Source organism: Myiozetetes cayanensis, unplaced genomic scaffold (assembly GCF_022539395.1).
Source record: "Myiozetetes cayanensis isolate MyiCay16 unplaced genomic scaffold, myiCay2020 scf1, whole genome shotgun sequence".
In the NCBI taxonomy this organism is placed as follows: Eukaryota; Metazoa; Chordata; class Aves; order Passeriformes; family Tyrannidae; genus Myiozetetes; species Myiozetetes cayanensis.
The window spans coordinates 50,578,388-50,598,196 of record NW_026086604.1 but is presented as its reverse complement, the minus strand read 5'-3'; the positions used below and the strand labels follow the sequence as shown (position 1 = coordinate 50,598,196).

At 39.6% G+C, this 19,809-nt stretch overlaps 1 protein-coding gene across 8 annotated transcripts in view; it reads left to right on the top strand.

The window, feature by feature from the left end:
• The window catches only part of PPP4R1 (protein phosphatase 4 regulatory subunit 1), a 64,781-nt gene extending 45,896 nt beyond the window's left edge, over positions 1-18,885 (top strand). For all 8 annotated transcript variants that reach the window (XM_050315716.1, XM_050315706.1, XM_050315723.1 and 5 more), the window contains 10 exons: positions 91-608; positions 5,954-6,129; positions 10,191-10,286; positions 11,597-11,782; positions 13,282-13,443; positions 14,008-14,108; positions 14,790-14,910; positions 15,005-15,139; positions 16,112-16,253; positions 17,852-18,885. In XM_050315716.1, coding sequence (XP_050171673.1) covers positions 91-608; positions 5,954-6,129; positions 10,191-10,286; positions 11,597-11,782; positions 13,282-13,443; positions 14,008-14,108; positions 14,790-14,910; positions 15,005-15,139; positions 16,112-16,253; positions 17,852-18,015 — 1,801 coding nt within the window. In that variant the 3' untranslated portion in view covers positions 18,016-18,885. The remainder of the gene's footprint in view (positions 1-90; positions 609-5,953; positions 6,130-10,190; positions 10,287-11,596; positions 11,783-13,281; positions 13,444-14,007; positions 14,109-14,789; positions 14,911-15,004; positions 15,140-16,111; positions 16,254-17,851) is intronic.
• The last annotated feature ends 924 nt before the right edge of the window (positions 18,886-19,809 follow it).

Genomic DNA, 19,809 nt, shown 5'->3' with positions numbered 1-19,809 from the left:
TTGATTGTATGTGTTTGAATTTTCAAGAGCATCTGTTTGCAACAGGTTTGTTTTGGTTTGTAAATGTTCATTTGCTTTGGCACTCAACAGTGAACAAGTCAGGACCACAGAAGATGTCACAACAGAGGAAGAGCACAACAGGACAGAGGATCTGTCTCCACATGTTGATAGCGATGATCTTGCAACAAAACTTGAAAATGCCATGGAAGATCAAAATACAGTGTCAAATAACTCCCAGAGGGAAAGTGATTACCAGACTGAGTCATCCTTCCATTGCACTTTGTCTTCAGAATCTTGTGGGGAAATGGCAGATGAGAATGAGGAAAGTTCTCATTGCTGTACAGCAGGTCTGCGGGAGGCTGGGCTGAATTCACAGGAAACCTCTCTTCCAGAGCAGGAATTGTACAACTCTTTCCATTTCTGGAGGACTCCACTTCCTGAAATAGATATTGACTTTGAGCTTCAGCAGACTTCTGATATAAAACTCGATAGAGAAATTCAGGAACTCACTATGCCAGTGTCTCCAAGCATTCCTATGGCAACAAGGAAAGAATTAGAAGAAATGATAGAAAATTTGGAACCCCATATAGATGATCCAGATGTTAAAGGTATGATAAAGAAATATGCATATGTTGCTTTATTTCAGCTTTAATCTCCCAGTAATTTTAAAAGTCAGAAATTCTATTTTCTCCTGGTCGTCAAAGAGATTGAGGAAAATTGATGTGAAAGCAATTGTCAAAATGGATGGTGAACTTAAAGAGAACTTGTATTTCTGTAAAGATGTTTAAAAGGACTATGACTCCTTTTATAAATGGAACGCACGTGCAGTTAGTATAAGCTTCTGACTGCCTGTTTTGACATTATAATCAGATGGTTCAAAGGCATAAGCTGTTGATAGGCAAGTTTATTTCTAATTAGCGCACATGAAAAATAAGGCAGATTAAGAGGGGTCTTTTTTGAAATTATCAGTGTGATTAAAGGTTTTCTTTTTATGCATTATCCATTTTATTTTTGATGAATTAGTCTTCTCCGTTTTTTCTGCAAGGGCTTTATTGTTGCAGTCTCAGGTTGTCAACTTTGATGTGACAAGTTTGTTGGATCAGACCGATAATTGATCCAAGCTGAATTCTTGAAGTGAACACACATCCTCCATCTTAAAAGCTCTTGAAGGGTGGAGAAGGGTTTTATAAGTATGACAAGCTGATGGAGCACCACCTCAAAGATATTTCATGGGCTAAAAGTACATGGCTCTTTTACACATACTTACTGGAAATAGGTTTCTCTTGGTATTCATACACTGAATAAATGGTAAAGCACGTCGAGCTTGAGCATTGCAGTCAGAAAGTCCAGAGGTGCCACTGAGCCATGTTATTCTGGAGCTGAAGAATCTCTAGGAGGAAGCATGTCTCTTTACGAGAAAAAGTAGGAAGGAAGAGACAAGTTGAGGGAAAACGTTTTTGAATAAACTGATACTGCTCTTGGCATATTTTTATTGTTAGTGGGTTGATATGCTAATAACTTTTCTTAAATCTGTTTGGGGCTGCATCTGTTTAATCAATTGTGAAGTCAGCAGATAAAATTTTGTTGCTTTAAGCGTGCTTTGGGCACTCTAAGGAAAGAGGTAAGAAAACAATTCCAGCCTTGCTAATTACCTCGTTCTTCAAAGAACCCATCCCCAAAGCTGACTGCTAATTCTCACACTGCTGTTTAGGTGTACTTTGTAAAACTTTGTTTTATCTAGTTACAGAACATATCTTAAACACACTGATTTATATAAGCATACATATGTACTTGTACATCTACAATTGCCCTGTGTTATGAGGTTGTTTCTCTCATGTGTGTTCATGTCTTGTTTCGGAGCAGGTTTTTGGATATTTTTGTTTGTTTGCAGTTCTCATGACTGGGTGCCAGGAGGTTTTCTGTGCAGTTGTTAACCAAAGTTTGTGCATTTCAACAGAAGAGAAGTGTTACTAGGATGTCAACACCATGGGTTCCCAAGTGACCACAAGTTAGGAGAGATTTGAATTAGGGTTAGCAGTGCTATTTATTCTAATTAAAGGTGGGAGTGGATGGTCTTGATTACTCAGTCAGCTTTGTACTCCATTCAGTACCGCTGACTTGGGCAAGGCTGTGTAGTGAAAACACTCCTAGTTTTCCTCTGGCCTGTGCTCTCATTCTTTGGTCTAAGTTCCTGAGAAGCTGGCATTTAACAACATGCCTCTTTTGATTTGGTAATGTTGCCATTTTAAGTTTGCACCAAGTACAAATAGTATTTACTTTGCATGTCTTGTCTCAGAACACTGAAGTTCACGTAGAAGTGGTAGGTATCCAGGCTTTAGTCTGAGTAGGTGACTTAATGCCTATGCTTTGAACTTTGCAGTTCATAAATTGTGACAGACCAGAGGTAGACTCGCTCTGAGGGTGATCCAGAAGATCAGAGCCCTGACTGCCTCCTTGCTCCTGGCAATGCCAGGAATTAAGGGTTCCATCTTCACCATCTAAAATTGTTGTTGCTTACTGGTGATATAAATATTCACTCCAAAGATTACCTTAATTTGTTATTTTCATAGAAATGTTATGAAATGACTTAATTTCACAGATAATTTTGTCTCTGGTATATATGGCTTACACGTGTTTGCCAAACAGCCCTGGTCCCAAATGGTCCATAGGGTCTTTTCCCACCTGTGCCTCCCCCTCCCCACAAGGCTAGCTATTACATTTTTATGAGTCTTGTACTGTGAGTGGGCTGGTTCTTGACAGCAAACACTGAGCAAGCCAGGGATTTTTTTTCCTCTCTTTATTTCTTTCTCTCTTTTTAAGTCCCTGTGGCCTTTTCCTTGCACTTACTTTCTTCATTGATTTGCTGTCACCTAAGTCCTGGACTCCTGCTTCCATGCTGTGCTCCTGTCTTGATTGCTGTCAAGGGGTGGGAGGGGAAGATGTTGTGTTCTCTGTGGTGGGTGAGCGGACACCTGCTATAGGAGAGCTCCTGTAACAAATTGGCATCCTAGAGGCATCACAAGATGAAGTGGGGATGAGTTAGCAAAAGCGTGGTTTGGGAATGAAACTGTAGTGTATGATGTTATGCATGTAAGGTAAGGTTGTTCAGATGAACTTAACTCTGGCTGTACCTGTCTCTCTGTGCTTGACTGTGCAAATTCATCAGCCTTCTCCTAATGTTTTTGTTTGGATTTTTTTTGAAATATGTTTTCTAAACTTAAAAAAAGGAAGAAAATTAATTCCTGTGGTGTGGAACCATGTTGGAAACAGGGTCATTGGCACAATGTTTTTGAAGTCTTTAAAGATCACACTGAATGTTTTTATATGACTCTGCAGAATAGCTAATGATGGTAATAAGGTGATATTCTTCCTTGTACAATTAGTGGAGGTTGATGATTTCCATTTTGCTAGCTGGTTTCAAAGCTAGTCCCTGATGGTTCAAGTGGGTGTGGAGCTTGGTGCTGAAGTTCAACCAGCAGTGATTCTTTGAGTCAGAAAAGTATGATTCTGTTGGGCTTCATTGGATTTTTTTTGGTATGGGTTGCTTTTTGTTGTTGTTCCTTTCCCCCACCCCACCCTCTGTTTTGCTCTGTATGTTCATCCCTAGCAAATACTATATCTTTGTACCCCTATCCCTTCCCTCCATATGTATTTCCCCTCCTATTTCCTTTATTTCATTTCTCTTTCTTCCCGGATTTGGCATTCCTCTATTTCACATCTCATCACTTCACATTCACTTCATCCTTGTGGCCTCTCCTGTCCTTCATCCCCACATCTTGGGATTGTAGAATTGACAAGAATCTGGGGAAATGCACATTTGGGTCAGATTTCTTCTAGGACAGGCAGAGGAAATCAGAACACATGTGGTCTCCATCCTGTTAAACCCCTAAGCAAGGGTGGTCCAGGTGTGTGCAGGCTGACAGAGCTTAGGTGGGGAGTAGGTCTTGGAAAATTCCCAATTACTGCTGTAGATACCTTCGCTCTTGTTACTAGAAGTAATTTTTGAAGCTCCATGTGGATTTCTCAGTAAATACATATACAGTGTTGAAGCAGTACGTGTTTTTACCCAGTCAGGGTAAGCTTTCTTGGCTCTTCAGTGAAAATGAGTGGAGTATACATTTTTCATGAAATTGTCCTTCATGAAAGAAAGTCTTCAAGAAAAATGTCTCTTTAATGTGCAGCAGAGTAGAATTATTTTAAATTTTCTGGTTTGTTTTCTCTAAATGAGAATAATTTGGAAATCAGCCAGGCATTTCTTGCCCTAGCAGCTGTTCTGAAATGATCAGCTATTTTTTACGGTTTTTGGAGTGATTTATTTACATTTTAAATTTTGGAGAAATTTATTAACCTTGATCTTTTTTGTTTTTGTGGGCCTTACAGTACACAGGTTTATTGTCAGTGAAGTAACACTTGAAGAGTGAGATCGTAGCAAGCTTTTATTAACCTTAAAAATTGTAACATTCCTAATTTATTTATATTTATATAGAAATTATACATTATAATATATATTACATATAGATATATTAAAACTATGTATGTTAATATAATCTGCTTTATAGTGGAAGTATAAGTATGATGATTATGTTTTTAAGCTTTTTAATGATGGGTTTTTTCTGTTGAGGTGAACTACAGAAGTATAGCAAGAATACCTTTGGGTTGCTCTATCAGAAATTTGATGCAGTTAGAGAATTAGCATTGCATATTGTAAAGAATTATCTTTACTCCTGCTCATCAGACTCTACCTAGAAATCAGTGAACCTGCAGTGTGTTTTCCAGTTTTTGCTAGCAGCAGATGTGTTGAGTTATATTTTTTTAGGCTTCTTTTAAGAGTTGTACTGCACATCTGTTTCTTTTATCTGTGAACGAGTCCAGCTTTCTTTGTTTAATTCTTGTTAACAACCATATTAAAAAATCTAGAGGGAGAAATTCAGATTCTGTAGTTTAGTGTGGCAACATGGGATTGAAAACAAGCATATGGTTTGTTGTTAAATTTCACAATGAACATTTAAGAAACCTTGGAAAAGACAAAATCTATGAAGAACAGAGCTTCTGGATGCCTGGGTAAACTTAGTGAGTGAGACTTCCTTATGCTCTTGCTTGCAGCAAAGATTGCCTCTGATACTTGATCTGCTCAGGTCAGGTTGTATCCAAGGACAGTGCTTGACAAAGCTTTTTTAAAATTAGTATTAAGCAGAGGGATATAAAGCAGAGCAGTCTCAGAACTGCTGTATCTTTCTCAGAAGAGTGGACGGCAGAGCATGGAGTGCTAACGTTTTCTTTTTGATGAATAGGAGGACATCAAACAGTACAACCTTCATTATTTGTTTGATGGATACCATGAGGCTAAAGTATCCTGTCCAGAAAAGAGTTACTGGTATCTTTCTGTATAGATCTTGCTTTAGAGCTGCTATAAAAACAGAAGAATTTAGTGACCATATATATCAAGAGACACAATCTCTCAGAACTTAAATGCTTTCTGTATGAGTAAACATGTTGTTAACCTTTATTTGAATTACATTTCCCTTCTTTCTCTTGCTCCCACCTCCCACAAACGGCCCAGTCTGTAAATTAATATTCATATGCTGTTCTGCCCCAAAAAGTATTTTCACCATTAATATGTACTGAGATTCTTAAAGAACTGATCCTACCATAACAGCAGTCTCTTATTCCTGTTGGGGTTTTTTTGATTGGTTGGGTTTGTTCTTTTTTCACTTTAAGGACAAATAGTGTGGTTTGGTTGAGCATCCTGGGAAAAGAGTGGAGTGACACTCTCATTGGCCCCCCTTTGGGATTTGCCAACAGTTAATGATCTTAGGTTTGTACCTCCTCTGTAGTTCCTCCACCATCTTTCAGTTAATTAGTCACTGTCTAAAAGCTGATTTGCTAAAAGTTGTCTTGCTAAAAGTTTTATTGCAGTTTAGTTTCTAACATATTTCTCTTTCATGTGCTGCAGCACAAGTGGAGGTGTTGTCTGCTGCGCTCAGAGCATCCAGTTTGGATCCTCAAGAAGAGACAATGGCCAGCGTCAGCAAGGGGACAGATTCACAGACTGAACTAACTATCAATGACCAACAAAGTTTTAAACCTATACTGGGTGATATTGTGCCTTTAATTGGTGATACTGTTGAGGTAAGAAGGAAGTTTTGTACTCCTATTTTATTTTCCCATTAGGATTTCTAGGGCTCCAGTAATAGAGCTGTATTTTGCATTCACGTGGTGATTGCAGCCAAATGCTTCCTACTTTGGCTAGCGTGGCATTTGGGTTTTTTGGCTGGTATTAAAGTGCTAGCTACTAAAATAAAATGAGTTGTGTTGGGTGCCTTTGTTTTTGCCAGTTCTACGCTTGTCCGTGAAAATTCTTGAAATTGTTTTTGTTGAAATCTGTTGTGACTGTCACATTTGAAGATGTTTTAATGCTACTGCAGTTTATTGCTGTGAAATTGCCTTCCTTAAAACAGAGCCCTACTTATAATAAGAGAATCCTCTTCTCCGGTGCCCCCACGTGAACCTGGAGAATGAGGCACTTTGTTGCCTTTGCTCCCTGTTAAAATGATTTATAGCAGTTTACTGTTCTGCATAAGAGAAGTTCAGGACTTGCAATCTAAACGTTGTGTGGACTGCTGAAAGAGAAAGTGATTCTAGCAATCAGTAGCATCTTAAGGATTTTGTCTTCACTTCTGCAGCCCCCCCACCACTGCCCCCCGCCCGACTGTAGTTGTGGCATTTTGATGCTCTTTTTCTGTTCTTTACTGGGTGTCAGCCAAACCCACTATGTTCGCTGCATATAGCACCACAAGCTCTGGTGGTATTAAAAGCTATGGCTATGCAGAAAGCAATGGTTCCAAAACGTGCTCCATAAAACCACGGCAAGGGATTTGTTCAATCATTTTGATGAAATGGTATTTTCGGGTGAAATTTTGATAAATGTCTTTGAAACGGCAAGGAGTTAACATCAGTTCAGTGCAAACATTTTCATCCTTCTGTAATTAGAGCAGTGTTTCTTGGTGACATTTAATTAACTTTTCACCTAAGATGTTGGACTACCATCTAAACATATGAGGAGTTTAGGAGTGTGACATTTACTTGGATACTGCTGATTATACACAATCATAATTTAACTCTACAGATATGGTTGGTTTATTTCAAAACATCCAACCTGCCCTGATTCCTTTATGTCAGGCTTGATATGCTTTTTTTACCGTAGGGTCTGTTGTAATCACTTCCTTCTAATGCTAATCTGCAAAATGACAGTGTAAATATATCCTCTGTCCTTAAGAATTTTGGGGGTGGTGAGGGTGGTGTTTGTTCAGAGGGACTTGTCCTACGTTTTAGGTCTTTACAGGGTATGGTGCTGACAGAAAGTTTAAGAACCTGTCACATTTCTGGTGTATGTTGGTTTTGCATGTTTTAGTTTTATGCTTTGAAAGGATGCTCTTAATCTGTCAGTTCCTTGCCTGTTACTGGCACTGAATCAAGTCCTCATTTTACAAGTGAACGGATATTACAGAGGTGACCTAGAATTCTGGGAATCAAGCTGTGATCTGTTGAGCAAGTAGACTGTTGCCCCTAGCAGTGAAGAGAGCTCTGATTTTCACAGGTGGTTGTTCGGATTTTTTTGGTTTGGTGGTTTTTTTGTTGGTGGTGGTTTGTGGTTTGGTTTTGTTGTTGTTGTGTCTTTGCTTGTTTTTTTTTGTTTGTAAGTCTCAGCATAGCAACGTGTTAACTGGGTACTGGACACTTGACAAAAAAATCAAGCTAAAGTATTTTATTTGAATGCAGCCTGCTCAGTTGTGCACAGATACCACCAGGCAAAACACACTTTGCTTGTCCTTCAGCAGCTGTATTGGCTCCTGAAGGAGTTATTTCTACGTATTACTGAGAGATTCTCTATTCAGATGAAATAAATGGTGTAATAGAGTGAACCAGTAAGATTTTGGGACATGATACTTGCTTGCTGAAGGTAGCTGTTTTATTTTCCCTCAGGAGCCATTTTTTTTATGTTCTTCAGGTACATTCTCTATAAGGTTTGGTAAATAAATGTAAGCCTTAAGAAATTCCCCAGGTCATATCCACCCAGTGGATGGATGTGGGAGTCCTTTTTTTTTTTTTTTTTAATGTTAGAGGTAGAAAAGAAAAGAAAGTAAATTAAAACCAGTCCACTCCTGTCTGGCACAAGTATCTCTATTTAAAAATAAAAGCTAAAGGAAACCTCACCTTAAAGATTTGTAAGGCCATGGCAAAGATTTTGCATCTCAGAGGTGGTGGTTCACCAGTTTGGTACACCAGAAACTTCCAGGCTAAACCCTGCTGAATTTCTCTGTCCTGGCTCTCTGAAATGCTCAGCTTGGTGTGTGCCTGGAAGAAGTACAGATGGAACTTCATCTTCAGGAATAGAGATACTGCATAACTTAAATACTGACTTATGCTGTGGTTCTGTACAGAAGAAGTGCATATTTGACTTTAAAAATGGCTGGGTAAAAATGTTCCCCTCTTCAGTATATTCAGTGTGTATATATATAGACATACTTCAGTATATTTAGTTGTTCAACTTAGTTCAATCCATAAAGTAAGATTTTTATTTTATATTTTTTAAACTTAGCCTTTTGGAACTGGGGAAGCAGGGAATGTGCGTGATGGAGTCTTTTCATTTTTGTTGTAGCAGAATGGCTGACTAGCCTGTGTTCCTGTGCTCCTGGACAACTCATGAAAAGCACTGTGGATAGGGTGTGGCTGGCTGCCTTGTAATTTCTTCATTTGGAAGGAGTCAAAACTGGTGAATTTCTGGCAATACTGAAAATGATCTCTTTTTCTGGGGAAAAAAACCCCAGCCAAACAAAAGGCTAAAAAAAGAGTGAAGGAATTGACTGTCAAAGTAAAAATCCTGCAGGGGTGTTTTTCAGAGCCTCTGGAGGTTTTATAGTTGGGAGTTGTACGCTGCTGGACACGTTTAGTTGCAAAGTTGCTTGCAGATTCCTTGGCTCTTTGACATTTTCTTGCTGCTGCTTGATGAGCCTGGCAGGTGACATGGGCTGCTGTGCCAGTAATATGTAGTTGCCTCACAGCTCTGCCTGGTCTTTATCACCTGTAATTATGCCTCAGCAACTAAAATTACAGCCCAGTTCTTAGATAAAAGCAGCTCATGGAAGAGGAAAAAGCAACTATATGAAGTCAAACCAAGGAAGACAGATGGTATCCTGGAGGCTTTTTTGAAGAAGTCTGTAGTTTGCTGGAAAATCCTCGTTGTCAAAATAATCTGAACAGCTGGTAGAGTAGGCGTGTTCTCATTGCTTGTGTTGACCCTGGGAGCTCACCCCGCAGCGTCTGTGAATAGATAAGATACCTTGGCTCAATTCTAGCAAAAATGCCTTTTTGTCCTGTGCCACCACACAGCAGCCTGATCTACTTTTCTAATATTCATCGCCTACTTCTTGAGATTCATGGTTTATTATGCAAAGTCCATTGTATTTGGGGAGCTCCACTTGTATGGAAAGTGACAGTGCTGCATCCCCTCAGCAGCACAGTTCGTCACAGCGTATCAAACCTCTGCTGCTCGGCAGAATTCTGAAACAGGGGCTCAGCCCTTGTCTTCAAGGTCCAGATATGTAGCCAGGTTGCTTGAATGATTGCTAAAAATTATTTTAATAGAACTGATGAGAGAGGTGATGACTGTGTTCAGCAGCTATGGCCAGCTAGGACTCCACATTATAAGATGAAGCTTATCCATAGAGAAGATTGTAGAATAGAAATGAGCAACAGCATAAGTCCTATCAGTTTCTACTCTTCACTGTGAGGGTGGCTTTGTTTTGACCTTTTTCTAGCACAGATCCAAAGCAACAAATCCAACAAAACTGGCTACAGGTGTTTCCTCATTTTCCATTCAAGGGACAGGCAATGTGACCCATATGTTGGATTACATTTTCCTTAACGCGGTCTCAAAGTTTCTCCTCTCCTGTGATTTTTTCATTCCATAAGAACCAAAATTTGGAGCAGAATAAGAAGAGCCTCAGTTTGAAATTGAAAGCAAAAAGATTTTGGGCTGTAGCAAAATTGTATTTGATATTAAAACATATTTTCCTTTAATCTAAAAAAAAGACTCTGAAGTTAGGGCAGCACTTCTTGGTGTTGATATTTCTTTTATGTTTAATCCTAGAGTGTATTTTGTGTAACCTTTCATTTTCTTTTTTTCACAGAGTATGGATTCTACACTTCACTATATTCATAATGATTCAGATTTAAGCACCAACAGTAGTTTCAGCCCTGAAGAAGAAAGAAAATCCAAAGTACAGGTAAATTAAAGTGACTTCTGGTTTTCTTATGTGTATCAGATAAGTGGAATTTTTTTTAACGTGTATGAGGATCTCCTTTATCCCTTTCTTTCAGTCATTCCTGACGTGATATGGTTTCTATTAGATGGGCAAACCTCTTAAGTAGTTTTAAAATATTCCTTCTTTCCAGAGGTAATGGCTGAGTTCAGCAGTTGTTTCTGTTACATTTATGCATAGGAGATGACAATAGTTTTTTGACATGAGGTAACAGTTGTCATAGATTTTCAGGCTCTGGTTTCATTTGGTTTAATTTGCTGTGGAAACGATGCGGTCATGGGAATTAGGTTATTGAGGAAACAGGATTTTTTAATTACATGATTTGAGTGAAACCGCCCCCACCCCATGATAGCTTTTTGCAGAACAGTTGTGAAAGTGTTTCATTGAGCTCAAACTGTCTCTCTGCTATTTTTCCCAAAAGGAATCAAAGGTTTGTTGTTACATAGTTTAACATTGTGTGCCACCGTGCAACAGTGTGATTCTTTGAGTGGGAACCTTAGGTCCCTCTTTGTTTCTTGTCAGCAGAGCTATGGGGCAGCTGTGTCAGGGAAATGTTCTCGTACACCCCTTGGTAGAGTCTGTGCAAAGATAGTGGTGAAGTCAATGCAAAGAGGTTTTCACAAAATTTTGGTTTAGATGCTTTAGTTTCTCAGTGAACAGAAGGAATGGTCTTCACCAGAGATCTCTTTGTCTCTGGAGAAGCATTTTCCTTCGTGTTGGCTATTCAGGGAGTTTGGAAGCAATACCGAACACACTATACTCTGCTCCCTTCCCTTCCCTGCCTCCCCAAGGCAGTTTGATTTAGTTTTATTCTCTCTACCTTCCCAAGATTTTGAGAGAATTAGGGAAAGTTTTTTTGAGCAAGTCTCATCATTTGCTGTTCTGCCTATTTTTATGGGTGCGTTAAAATGGCCAGTTTGCACAACTCATGAGCCTGAATGTTTGCAGAGACATAGAATGTAATAGAATGTAATCTTTTAATTTCCTGGTCTCCCTAAGACAACTGTGATCCACTTGTTCATCTGTTCTGTGGATCTGTATATTTTCAAATAGCCCCCAGTCATTTCATAGTTTCTTTGGAACCTTTTGGTGGAAATTAGGAAATACAAAACCTTTGTGCTCCACTGGGACACTGTAATTAAGTAATATTCTATAGCTGTGGTAGAAAAAAATGTTTTGTTTTTTTTTTCTGACAGCGTGCCCTGGAATTTTAGTAACCCTTATGAGGATTAATTGAAAATAGTGTAAAGACTGTACCCTTTTGTTGCCCGCAGGATGTGGTACCTCAAGCCTTGCTGGATCAGTACCTATCAATGACTGATCCGTCTCGCGCACAAACAGTCGATACCGAGATTGCCAAGCACTGTGCCTACAGCCTGCCAGGGGTGGCACTGACACTGGGCAGGCAGAACTGGCACTGTCTGAAAGACACCTATGAGACACTGGCATCTGACATGCAGGTAAGCTCAAGCAGCTCTCACAGCAAGTGACCTGAACTTCTGTGATGTGACAACGAACAATCTGAACCTCTGTGGTGGTTTCTCTTGTTTGCTGGGTGTTGGGTTGCCCTGCTTTTTACATGGAGCTTTCTCTTGCTGATGTTAGTTATTTATATAAGGAATGAAGGTATAATGGTTGTCTCAGAAGAAGCTGGGGGTGTGTAGTGCTCAGATAGTAAGGAAATAGGGCGGTTAGAGTGGGAGGTGTATCTCCAGTAGGAAAGTGAGGAGTGGTCTCCAATTTCCTCTGCTTGCTTGAGATCTTACGGTGGTGTCTGGGAGTCTCAGAGGTATGAGAATTTGGGCTGTGCTGCTCTTCAAGCAGACATTGCCCCTGCAGGCATGTCTGGAGCTCAGTGAGTCAGCCTCACGCCAGGCCTTTGGTGCTGCATCCAGTCAGTCATAGAGAAATAACATCACTTGTCACCACGCAGCATTGCTGCTTTAAAAACAAATGCTGGAAATAGCACCATTTTCCTTGTTGTCAGGTGGTAAGGAGGTGGCTTTATTCATTTTGCTGTTGGTTTACAGTTGTTTCCCAGTCCTCCCTTGTTTCCTTTTTTGGAGATGCTCTTTGCACTTTTTTTTTAAATATTCTCAGACTACTTCACCTCTCTTGAACTTGCTGCTTGCTGTGTCAGAGCAGCAGTTCTCAGTGATACGCAGTGAGCAATTTATACATGGCTATTGCTCATGTTTTCCAAACTCTTTTGCAGCCATTAAAAACAAACAGCTAATAAATTTAAAACATAAGTAAAAACAAATTACCCTTTGTTCAAAACAATCTGGAATTTTATTGCCAGTCTAATCTGAATTAAGATCAAATCACCAAACCAGGGCAAAAGAACAGTACCCAGGCTAATTGGAAAGTGCTGGCTAAAGAATAGATGCTATTTTATTTTAAAAAGACTTATTTGAAATAACTACTCGATTAAAATAGTGCACCCTCAATTTAGGGTGTCTAAAAGCTCTGCTGGTCTTGGGCTACTCGGTGTGGAAGAAACTTTACCTATTATGGAAGCTAAAATATCCCAGCTGAAATATTGTGGGATATATATTTTATTCTGCTTTATAAATTAAGTGAGGGAGAGAGTGGTAACATGAAACTAATTTATATGAAAGAATTTAAAGCAAAAGTAATGTGTGCAAGACTACTGATGTCAGGAATACTATTTTCCTTCCTGGCATCCAGAAAGTTAAAATATTTTCATTACTTCTGTTTACCTGGTTCCTTGATATTCAGGTGGAAGAGATGATACCCTATCATTTGTCCTCTCTTTCATTTTCCCTTTTTTTTTTTTTTTTTCTTTTAAATTTCCAGTTTAACTTTCAGTTGTTACACGAGACACTTTGAAGGTGTTTGTCAGTACTGTAGGTTGCTGGGAGTCCAGCTCTGATGCTGACCCTCAGGTTAGGAAAGAGCACTTCAGATCAATAACATTAATTTATTTATGTTGCAGTGGAAGGTTCGGCGGACACTGGCATTTTCTATACACGAACTTGCTGTCATCCTTGGAGACCAGCTTACAGCCGGAGATTTAGTTCCTGTCTTCAATGGCTTTTTGAAAGACCTGGATGAAGTCAGGATAGGTGTGCTTAAGCACTTGCATGACTTTCTGAAGGTATGTCTGTGTTCCACTCTGGTCAAGTGCAATTATGAGTGATTCGTGTCTTTGTATGCACCTGCTTTTTAACATAACACTGGTATTACTTTGTGGGAATCTCTGCAGATATCTGAATAGTAGAATACGTTTTACAGGAGATCTCTGTTGCTGATACATTCTTTTCTCAGAAGAGCCTTGTTTGTGCGTGATTATTCAAAATATAGATGGCAGTCGATGATTTTTTTGGTGGCTGTAACCTCTCTACAGAACTTGTCAAATTTCTGTTGAAGTTTTTCTGTAAGTGCCTCATTTTTGGAGCTGAAAGACAAAAATCATGAAATTGTCTTTACTGTTATGCCTCTCGTTTCCTGGAATAAAAGTAGAGCCTAGATTAGATTTTGCTTTCAGTAGTGCCCCATCCTTAAACATGATAGGGTTTAGCCCAAGAAGGCAACACCATTGCTAAAGATTGGGGGTTTTTAAATGAAGATCAGTGTTTCATTAGCTGTATTTTAAAGCTCTTGTTCTGTCTGCTGATTGTAGCCTATTGTTCTTTATGTATGTTTACATTTACTGTTACAGCTTCTTCATGTTGACAAAAGACGAGAGTATCTTTATCAACTTCAGGAATTCCTGGTGACTGATAACAGCAGGAACTGGCGTTTCCGAGCTGAGCTGGCTGAGTATGTTGTTTTCTGAATGATTGCTTTTATTGTTATGGATATTTAAAATTGTGAAAATAACATAATAGAGGTTTTACTGTAATATTCTTAATTTCATTTTTAATTAGTAGATAGCCCTTATCCTATTCATCCCCTTGCCTAGAAATTCCCAGTAGTTGTATATCACTTATAATAGTAATTTCTCAGTTATCCAGTACACTCTGAAGAAGAGCAAGTTTATTGATTTGTTAAATCAATGTACTTAATTGGCCAAGGATACTTACCAAACTCAGTCAGAGAAGTTGCTGTACGTGTGTTTTATGTGCGAGGTGTCTTTACCAGGTATTCAGATGTGCGTGCACGCCCAGTGTCGCAGCTGGATCGCTGTGCTGCACCTACACTGTAGCTGTTGTCAGGATCCCTGATAAATGCAGCCTTGGCCTCTTGCTTCTGCCCTGGCTTTACATTCTTCAAGCTCAGACACCGTTTTGGCAGTATTGTGAATAAGGGGCAATTTAATATTTGCAAGTGGCCCATAGTCAAACTGATGGCACTGAAAAATAGAAGATTTTGCTTCCCAGTAACTTTATTACAGCCACAATGCATGTTTGATAAGTGTTATCATATAAATGATGATATTCAGTTGAGCTACATTTTTTCTTATTATAATATGCTCTGTTTGGGTTTTTTTCCATCTTGCAGGCAACTGATCTTGCTGCTAGACCTGTACAGTGCCAGAGACATCTATGACTACTTGCGACCTATTGCTTTCAGCCTCTGTGCAGACAAAGTGTCTTCTGTCCGTTGGATTTCCTACAAGCTGGTAAAGCAACCTAAATAAATTTAGGATTTCAAACTTCTGAGCATTGGTGGTCAGAAAAAAAAAATTGAATTTCTTTTTTCCTCATTTCTTCAAGGTTAGTGAGATGGTAAAAAAGCTGTACATGGCTTCAACGTCAACCTTCGTGGTAGACCTCATGAATGAGCTCGTTGAAAAGTTCTGTAGATGCCACAAATGGTCTGGTCGGCAAACTTTTGTCTTTATTTGCCAGGTGAAATGTCTTCTTGGTTTGGTTTTGGGAGGTGGTGGTGGTGGTGGTGGCCAGGATTATGGGGCCTTGGCAACTGGAACTCTCCAGCTGAATACTGACCGTATTTTAATGAATATTTCAGAACTTTGTTTCCAAGCGAATAGTTTTATGGCTGCTTTCTTCTGTGAGATGAGCTTGAATGCATCTTTAGCTCAGCATATTAGCACCAGGTCATCTATTCTGATGTTTAATATAGGACAGAAACATGGCAAAGTAATCCCTGAGTTGAGAAACTTCCCTGAGCTTTGTTGATTTTTGTAACATTCTGCAGTAGCCCACCATTCCTTTGGGTTGCCCTTTAGAAATCAATCAGCAGGAGCTGCCTGTACCTCCTTAGCTGCCTCGTGCAGCTTGGTCAAAACCAGTGTATTCTCAGCAAAATAAGCAGAGGAGTTGAAACCAGCTGGGGTCCCACAGAAATGGTCAAATTTGGAGGCTGTAGCAGAGGTGCAGACTGGGAGCCAACGTGGCTGCTGCCCAAGTGGGACAGGTCTTAGAAGTATTTGGAGAAATGTGAGCTCTGAGCTTCTGTAGAGAAACACGCTTGGGTACAACAGATGTTTATTGAGATGAACCATTCTTGTTTTAATATAGAACTAGTTAAAACAAAGACTAAATCTTGAGAAGGATTGGAAAGGTCTTCTACTCTCCTTCCCTGTGTTCAAATGGTACAATTATTAAACAAATAAAAATAAAAGGGAAGTTCCAGCCTTTATTAGGCTTGTAACTGAGCCTGAATTTCCTCAACTCTAACTTGCTTCATTATGTAGAGGTTTGTGCTAGAAAGTATTGTACCATATTTTAAACCTTTGTGGATACTAACTACTGTATCCATGCTATGAAGTTAATAGGATCTGTTAGCTCTGACTGCCTGTTGGGATTTTATCCTCACTGTGCTGAAATTTAATGGAATTGCTTCTGCCTTCTTGCCAGACTATCAGTGAAGATGACTGCCTGCCCATGGAGCAGTTTGCTGTGCATCTGCTGCCACACTTACTGCACTTGGCATCTGACAAGGTTCCAAATGTTCGAGTCCTGCTCGCGAAAACATTAAAGCAAACTCTTTTAGAGAAAGGTCAGTGGCAGAGAGAGTTGCAATGGGCTGACTGTGGGAGGATTTTTTGTCCCTTCACTTCCCTGTAGTCAGCTTGGAAAGAAGAAACAGTATCAGGTGTGGGCTGCTCTTGCTTTTACAGTCTCATTGGTGTGGGATGTTACCTTGGCTGAGATAAAACCGTGACCCCCGTTGTGGTGTCAGACCTGCTGTTGTGTAATGCTGAGGAATTCAGAGTTCTTGCTCCTATGCCAGCCTGTTGTTTTGGTGTCATTTTCCTTGAAGGAGCTTGTTTGTAGAGGTGTCACCAAAACCCAGAAATGAACAACTAGCAACTGTGAAGTTGTTGAGCCCTTTATTTGGTTAAAAAAAAATAAAAATCTGTCGATGTTCTGTGTAAAAAGAATAAGAAAGAGAAATCCTTCCATACAAATTCACCGTCTGTTTTCTCACTAGGGGGAGAAGAGGTGGCTGCTTTGTGATTTTTATATTTTATGGCAGCAGTGGGTTCTCTTCAGGGAAATAAGCATGCAACTCTCAAATTGCAGACTTTGGAAAAGGCTTAGGAAAGTGTCCCTGGTGCATAGCAGGTGCCAGAGGAGTCAGCAGTGCTCAGAGCCCAAAGCACTGTGAAGGAAAACAGCATTAGAAATATTATGGTATTTTGTAAAACAGCAGAGTGTCCATGCTTGGAACACTTCATCCAGTTCTGATTACTTTCATTCTCAAAATCTTACACTGGCTCAAGGACTGCTGTAGAAAAATGCAGAATGCTCAGAATACTGGACAGTGCAAAGGATGCCAACACAGTGAGCACTGGGGCTGTTGGGAGCTGTCTTGTGCACGCTGGAGGCTCTGAATAAGCATAAGGAGATGGTTAAGATGGATCAGTTGATGTGCAGTGATTTATCCTCTGTTAACTTGTGCCAAGGATCTCACTGTTCTTCCTACTGTCCTGGGGTACTGATATTTTTGTATAGTCCCTGCCTCAGAGATGTTCTGTGTATAATTAAGGATGTTGGATAGACTTTGAAAGGCAGATTTAAAAAATAAGTTCAGGAGCTTTTAAACCTCACACCTAAACTGCTCTTCCTGTGAGCTTTTTGTAGTTACGCTGCTTTTTGTGCACCTTGTGCTCTGTAGTTCATGAAAACTGTCAGATGTTGGAACTTCTTCCACTCTTATTTCAAGTTATCTTAGTTTTATCATTTGATAATCCCCTGGCAAGGCTGGCAGTGAAATGGATTGGCATGGCCACAAGCTTGGTGGTATTTTCTCTCTGTCCTAAATACCAGCAGACTCCTCCTGAGTCATTTGCAGGATTTTTTCTTCCTCTTTGGCCCTGGAGTCTGTCACACTTTTGTACTGAAGGGCCACAGAAATCCTGTACTCAAACAGCACCAGTAGAGAAACTGTGCTCTGTAACATGGAATGAAATTTTTTAAAAGATGAATTCATGGGTATGTTCAGACGTGTATTTTGAGCCTCCCAGATATTCCATTGGACTGTAAGTGTGCACTGTCCTCTGAGATTTTGTATCTCGTGGTGGTACGCTGAGGTTTGCGTTGAACTCTCTGCCTTCTTCTCCTCCCATAAGTCTTGTGCCTTTTCTCTTACAGAATATTTTCTCAACTCTGCCAACTCTCATCAAGAAGCTGTGGAACAGACAATTATGGCCCTTCAGATGGACGAGGACAGTGACGTCAAGTATTTTGCGAGCATCCATCCTGCCAGTACCAAAATTGCAGATGATGCCATGAGCACTGCTTCTTCAACTTATTAATGAGTTCTAAATGTTGCTATAATTAAAAAAAAAAAAAAAATTAAACAAACTATCCTCAAATGCTTCTAAAATGGTTGATTTAGAACAACCTCTTTGGAAGGAGGGATTTCTTGCCAGATTTAAAAGGTGGATATTATCTAAACCAGGGATTTTAAGTCAAGAAAAAGTAAACATACCTATGTCAGCTTGACTTTAGAAAAAAACACTGCTCAGAGGATTATTTTTGCCACCGAAGCCTTAAATCTTCTGTCTTCCTGAACAAATGAAACTTGAATTGGCAGATCATTTTCATTGTAGAAAGGATGTGATTTCCAGAGACCTGCATTGTTTCTCCTGAGGAGTTAACTTAGCAAGTATTTTCTGTAGCAACTGATAGACGGAATGGCCAGAGAGGCAAATTTGTACCGGGACGTGAGACCTCCAGTATTAGAGCTGAAAGTTTTTATCATTCAAGGACTTGATTTGTGTGCAGCTGGGCACACCCTTAAGTGGGAATAGCTTTGATGTTTGTAAATGGAGAAAAGTAGAAAATTTGGATTTCTCTTAAGGGCTCAGTGCTAACACTAAACTAGAATCTGATTTTAATCCTTAAATGCAGCATATTGCTGTACCCATTAGCAGAAAACTTTGCTGAGTACCTGTGTCCTAATTATTTTCATGCTGGTCATGACCTAAAGGAAATTTATTAGCACATGTACTTTAAGTCAGGTATTTTTAACTTGATCATGATCGGCTCTGAAGGTGCAGCTTTTTTCTTCATATACTGTACATATCTGTGAGCCTCCTTGGAGTGCTGCAGTCTTTAATCATGTTGTTTAAAAGCTGTTGTGATACAAGTTGTTCTCTACTTGTCCAAATAAAATTTATTAATAAGATTGAAAAAAAAAAAAAAAAATCTTGTGACCTTTTTAAGACATTAAAAGAATAAGTTTGAAATTTAAGTGGCCTTTTTCCTTCAGTTCTCTACACTTCGATGGCTGTTTCAGGGGCAAGGGATTTGCTTAATGATTGTGGAGAATTTTGCATTTTGAGATGGAATATATGACATCATAGACGTACTTTGACTGTGTAGCTGAGGTTTTGGTAGTTTCTTCCAGGCATCCCTGTTGTGCCTGGCAGCCTGTTACTGCAGCAGGAAATGGCATCTTGCCTGGAAGTAAGTCTGAATATCCACCTCAGTCCAGGCTTACAGGAAACCGTGAGGTCAAACTGCCTTTAACCTGCCTTCAGTCTGTTGACTACTTTGTTTCCTCTCCTTTAAAATTGCTGATACAGTATCTCCTGTGTCTTCCAGGGGCAGCTTGCTTAAATCCCCTTTCTTCCAGCCTGTGGAACCCAAAGTGTGTGTGAAGCTGTTTTTTTCCCCGAGGAGGTAGAAATGGCTGTGGCAGCTTGTCTTTGATGTATTGTAGCAGAACACTTTCATTTATCAGTCAGGTACCTGATGCCCTGGCAGTTGAGCCTCAGGCAGGTGTCTCTTTTTTTATTTTTTTTTTCTCCCTCCTATTTCCTTGGGAAAACAGACTCTTTTGCAGTTTCTTTTCTTGTAAACAGGAAGTTGCTGTTTACTCCCCAGAGGTTGTGTTTGTACTCCTAGAACAGCCATGGTGGTGGTTAAGATATAGAGTCATCTCTGCCTTGAAGTGTGGTGGGTTTGGGTTTTTGAAGGGTTTGTTTGATTTTTATTTTCTTTTTTTGTGTGTGTGTGTTTTTAATCTTTTGTTTGTTTTTATAGTTTTTCCTTTGCATGTCCCTTTTTCTTTTCAAAATTGGCTTAATCCCTGGAGGAGTAGG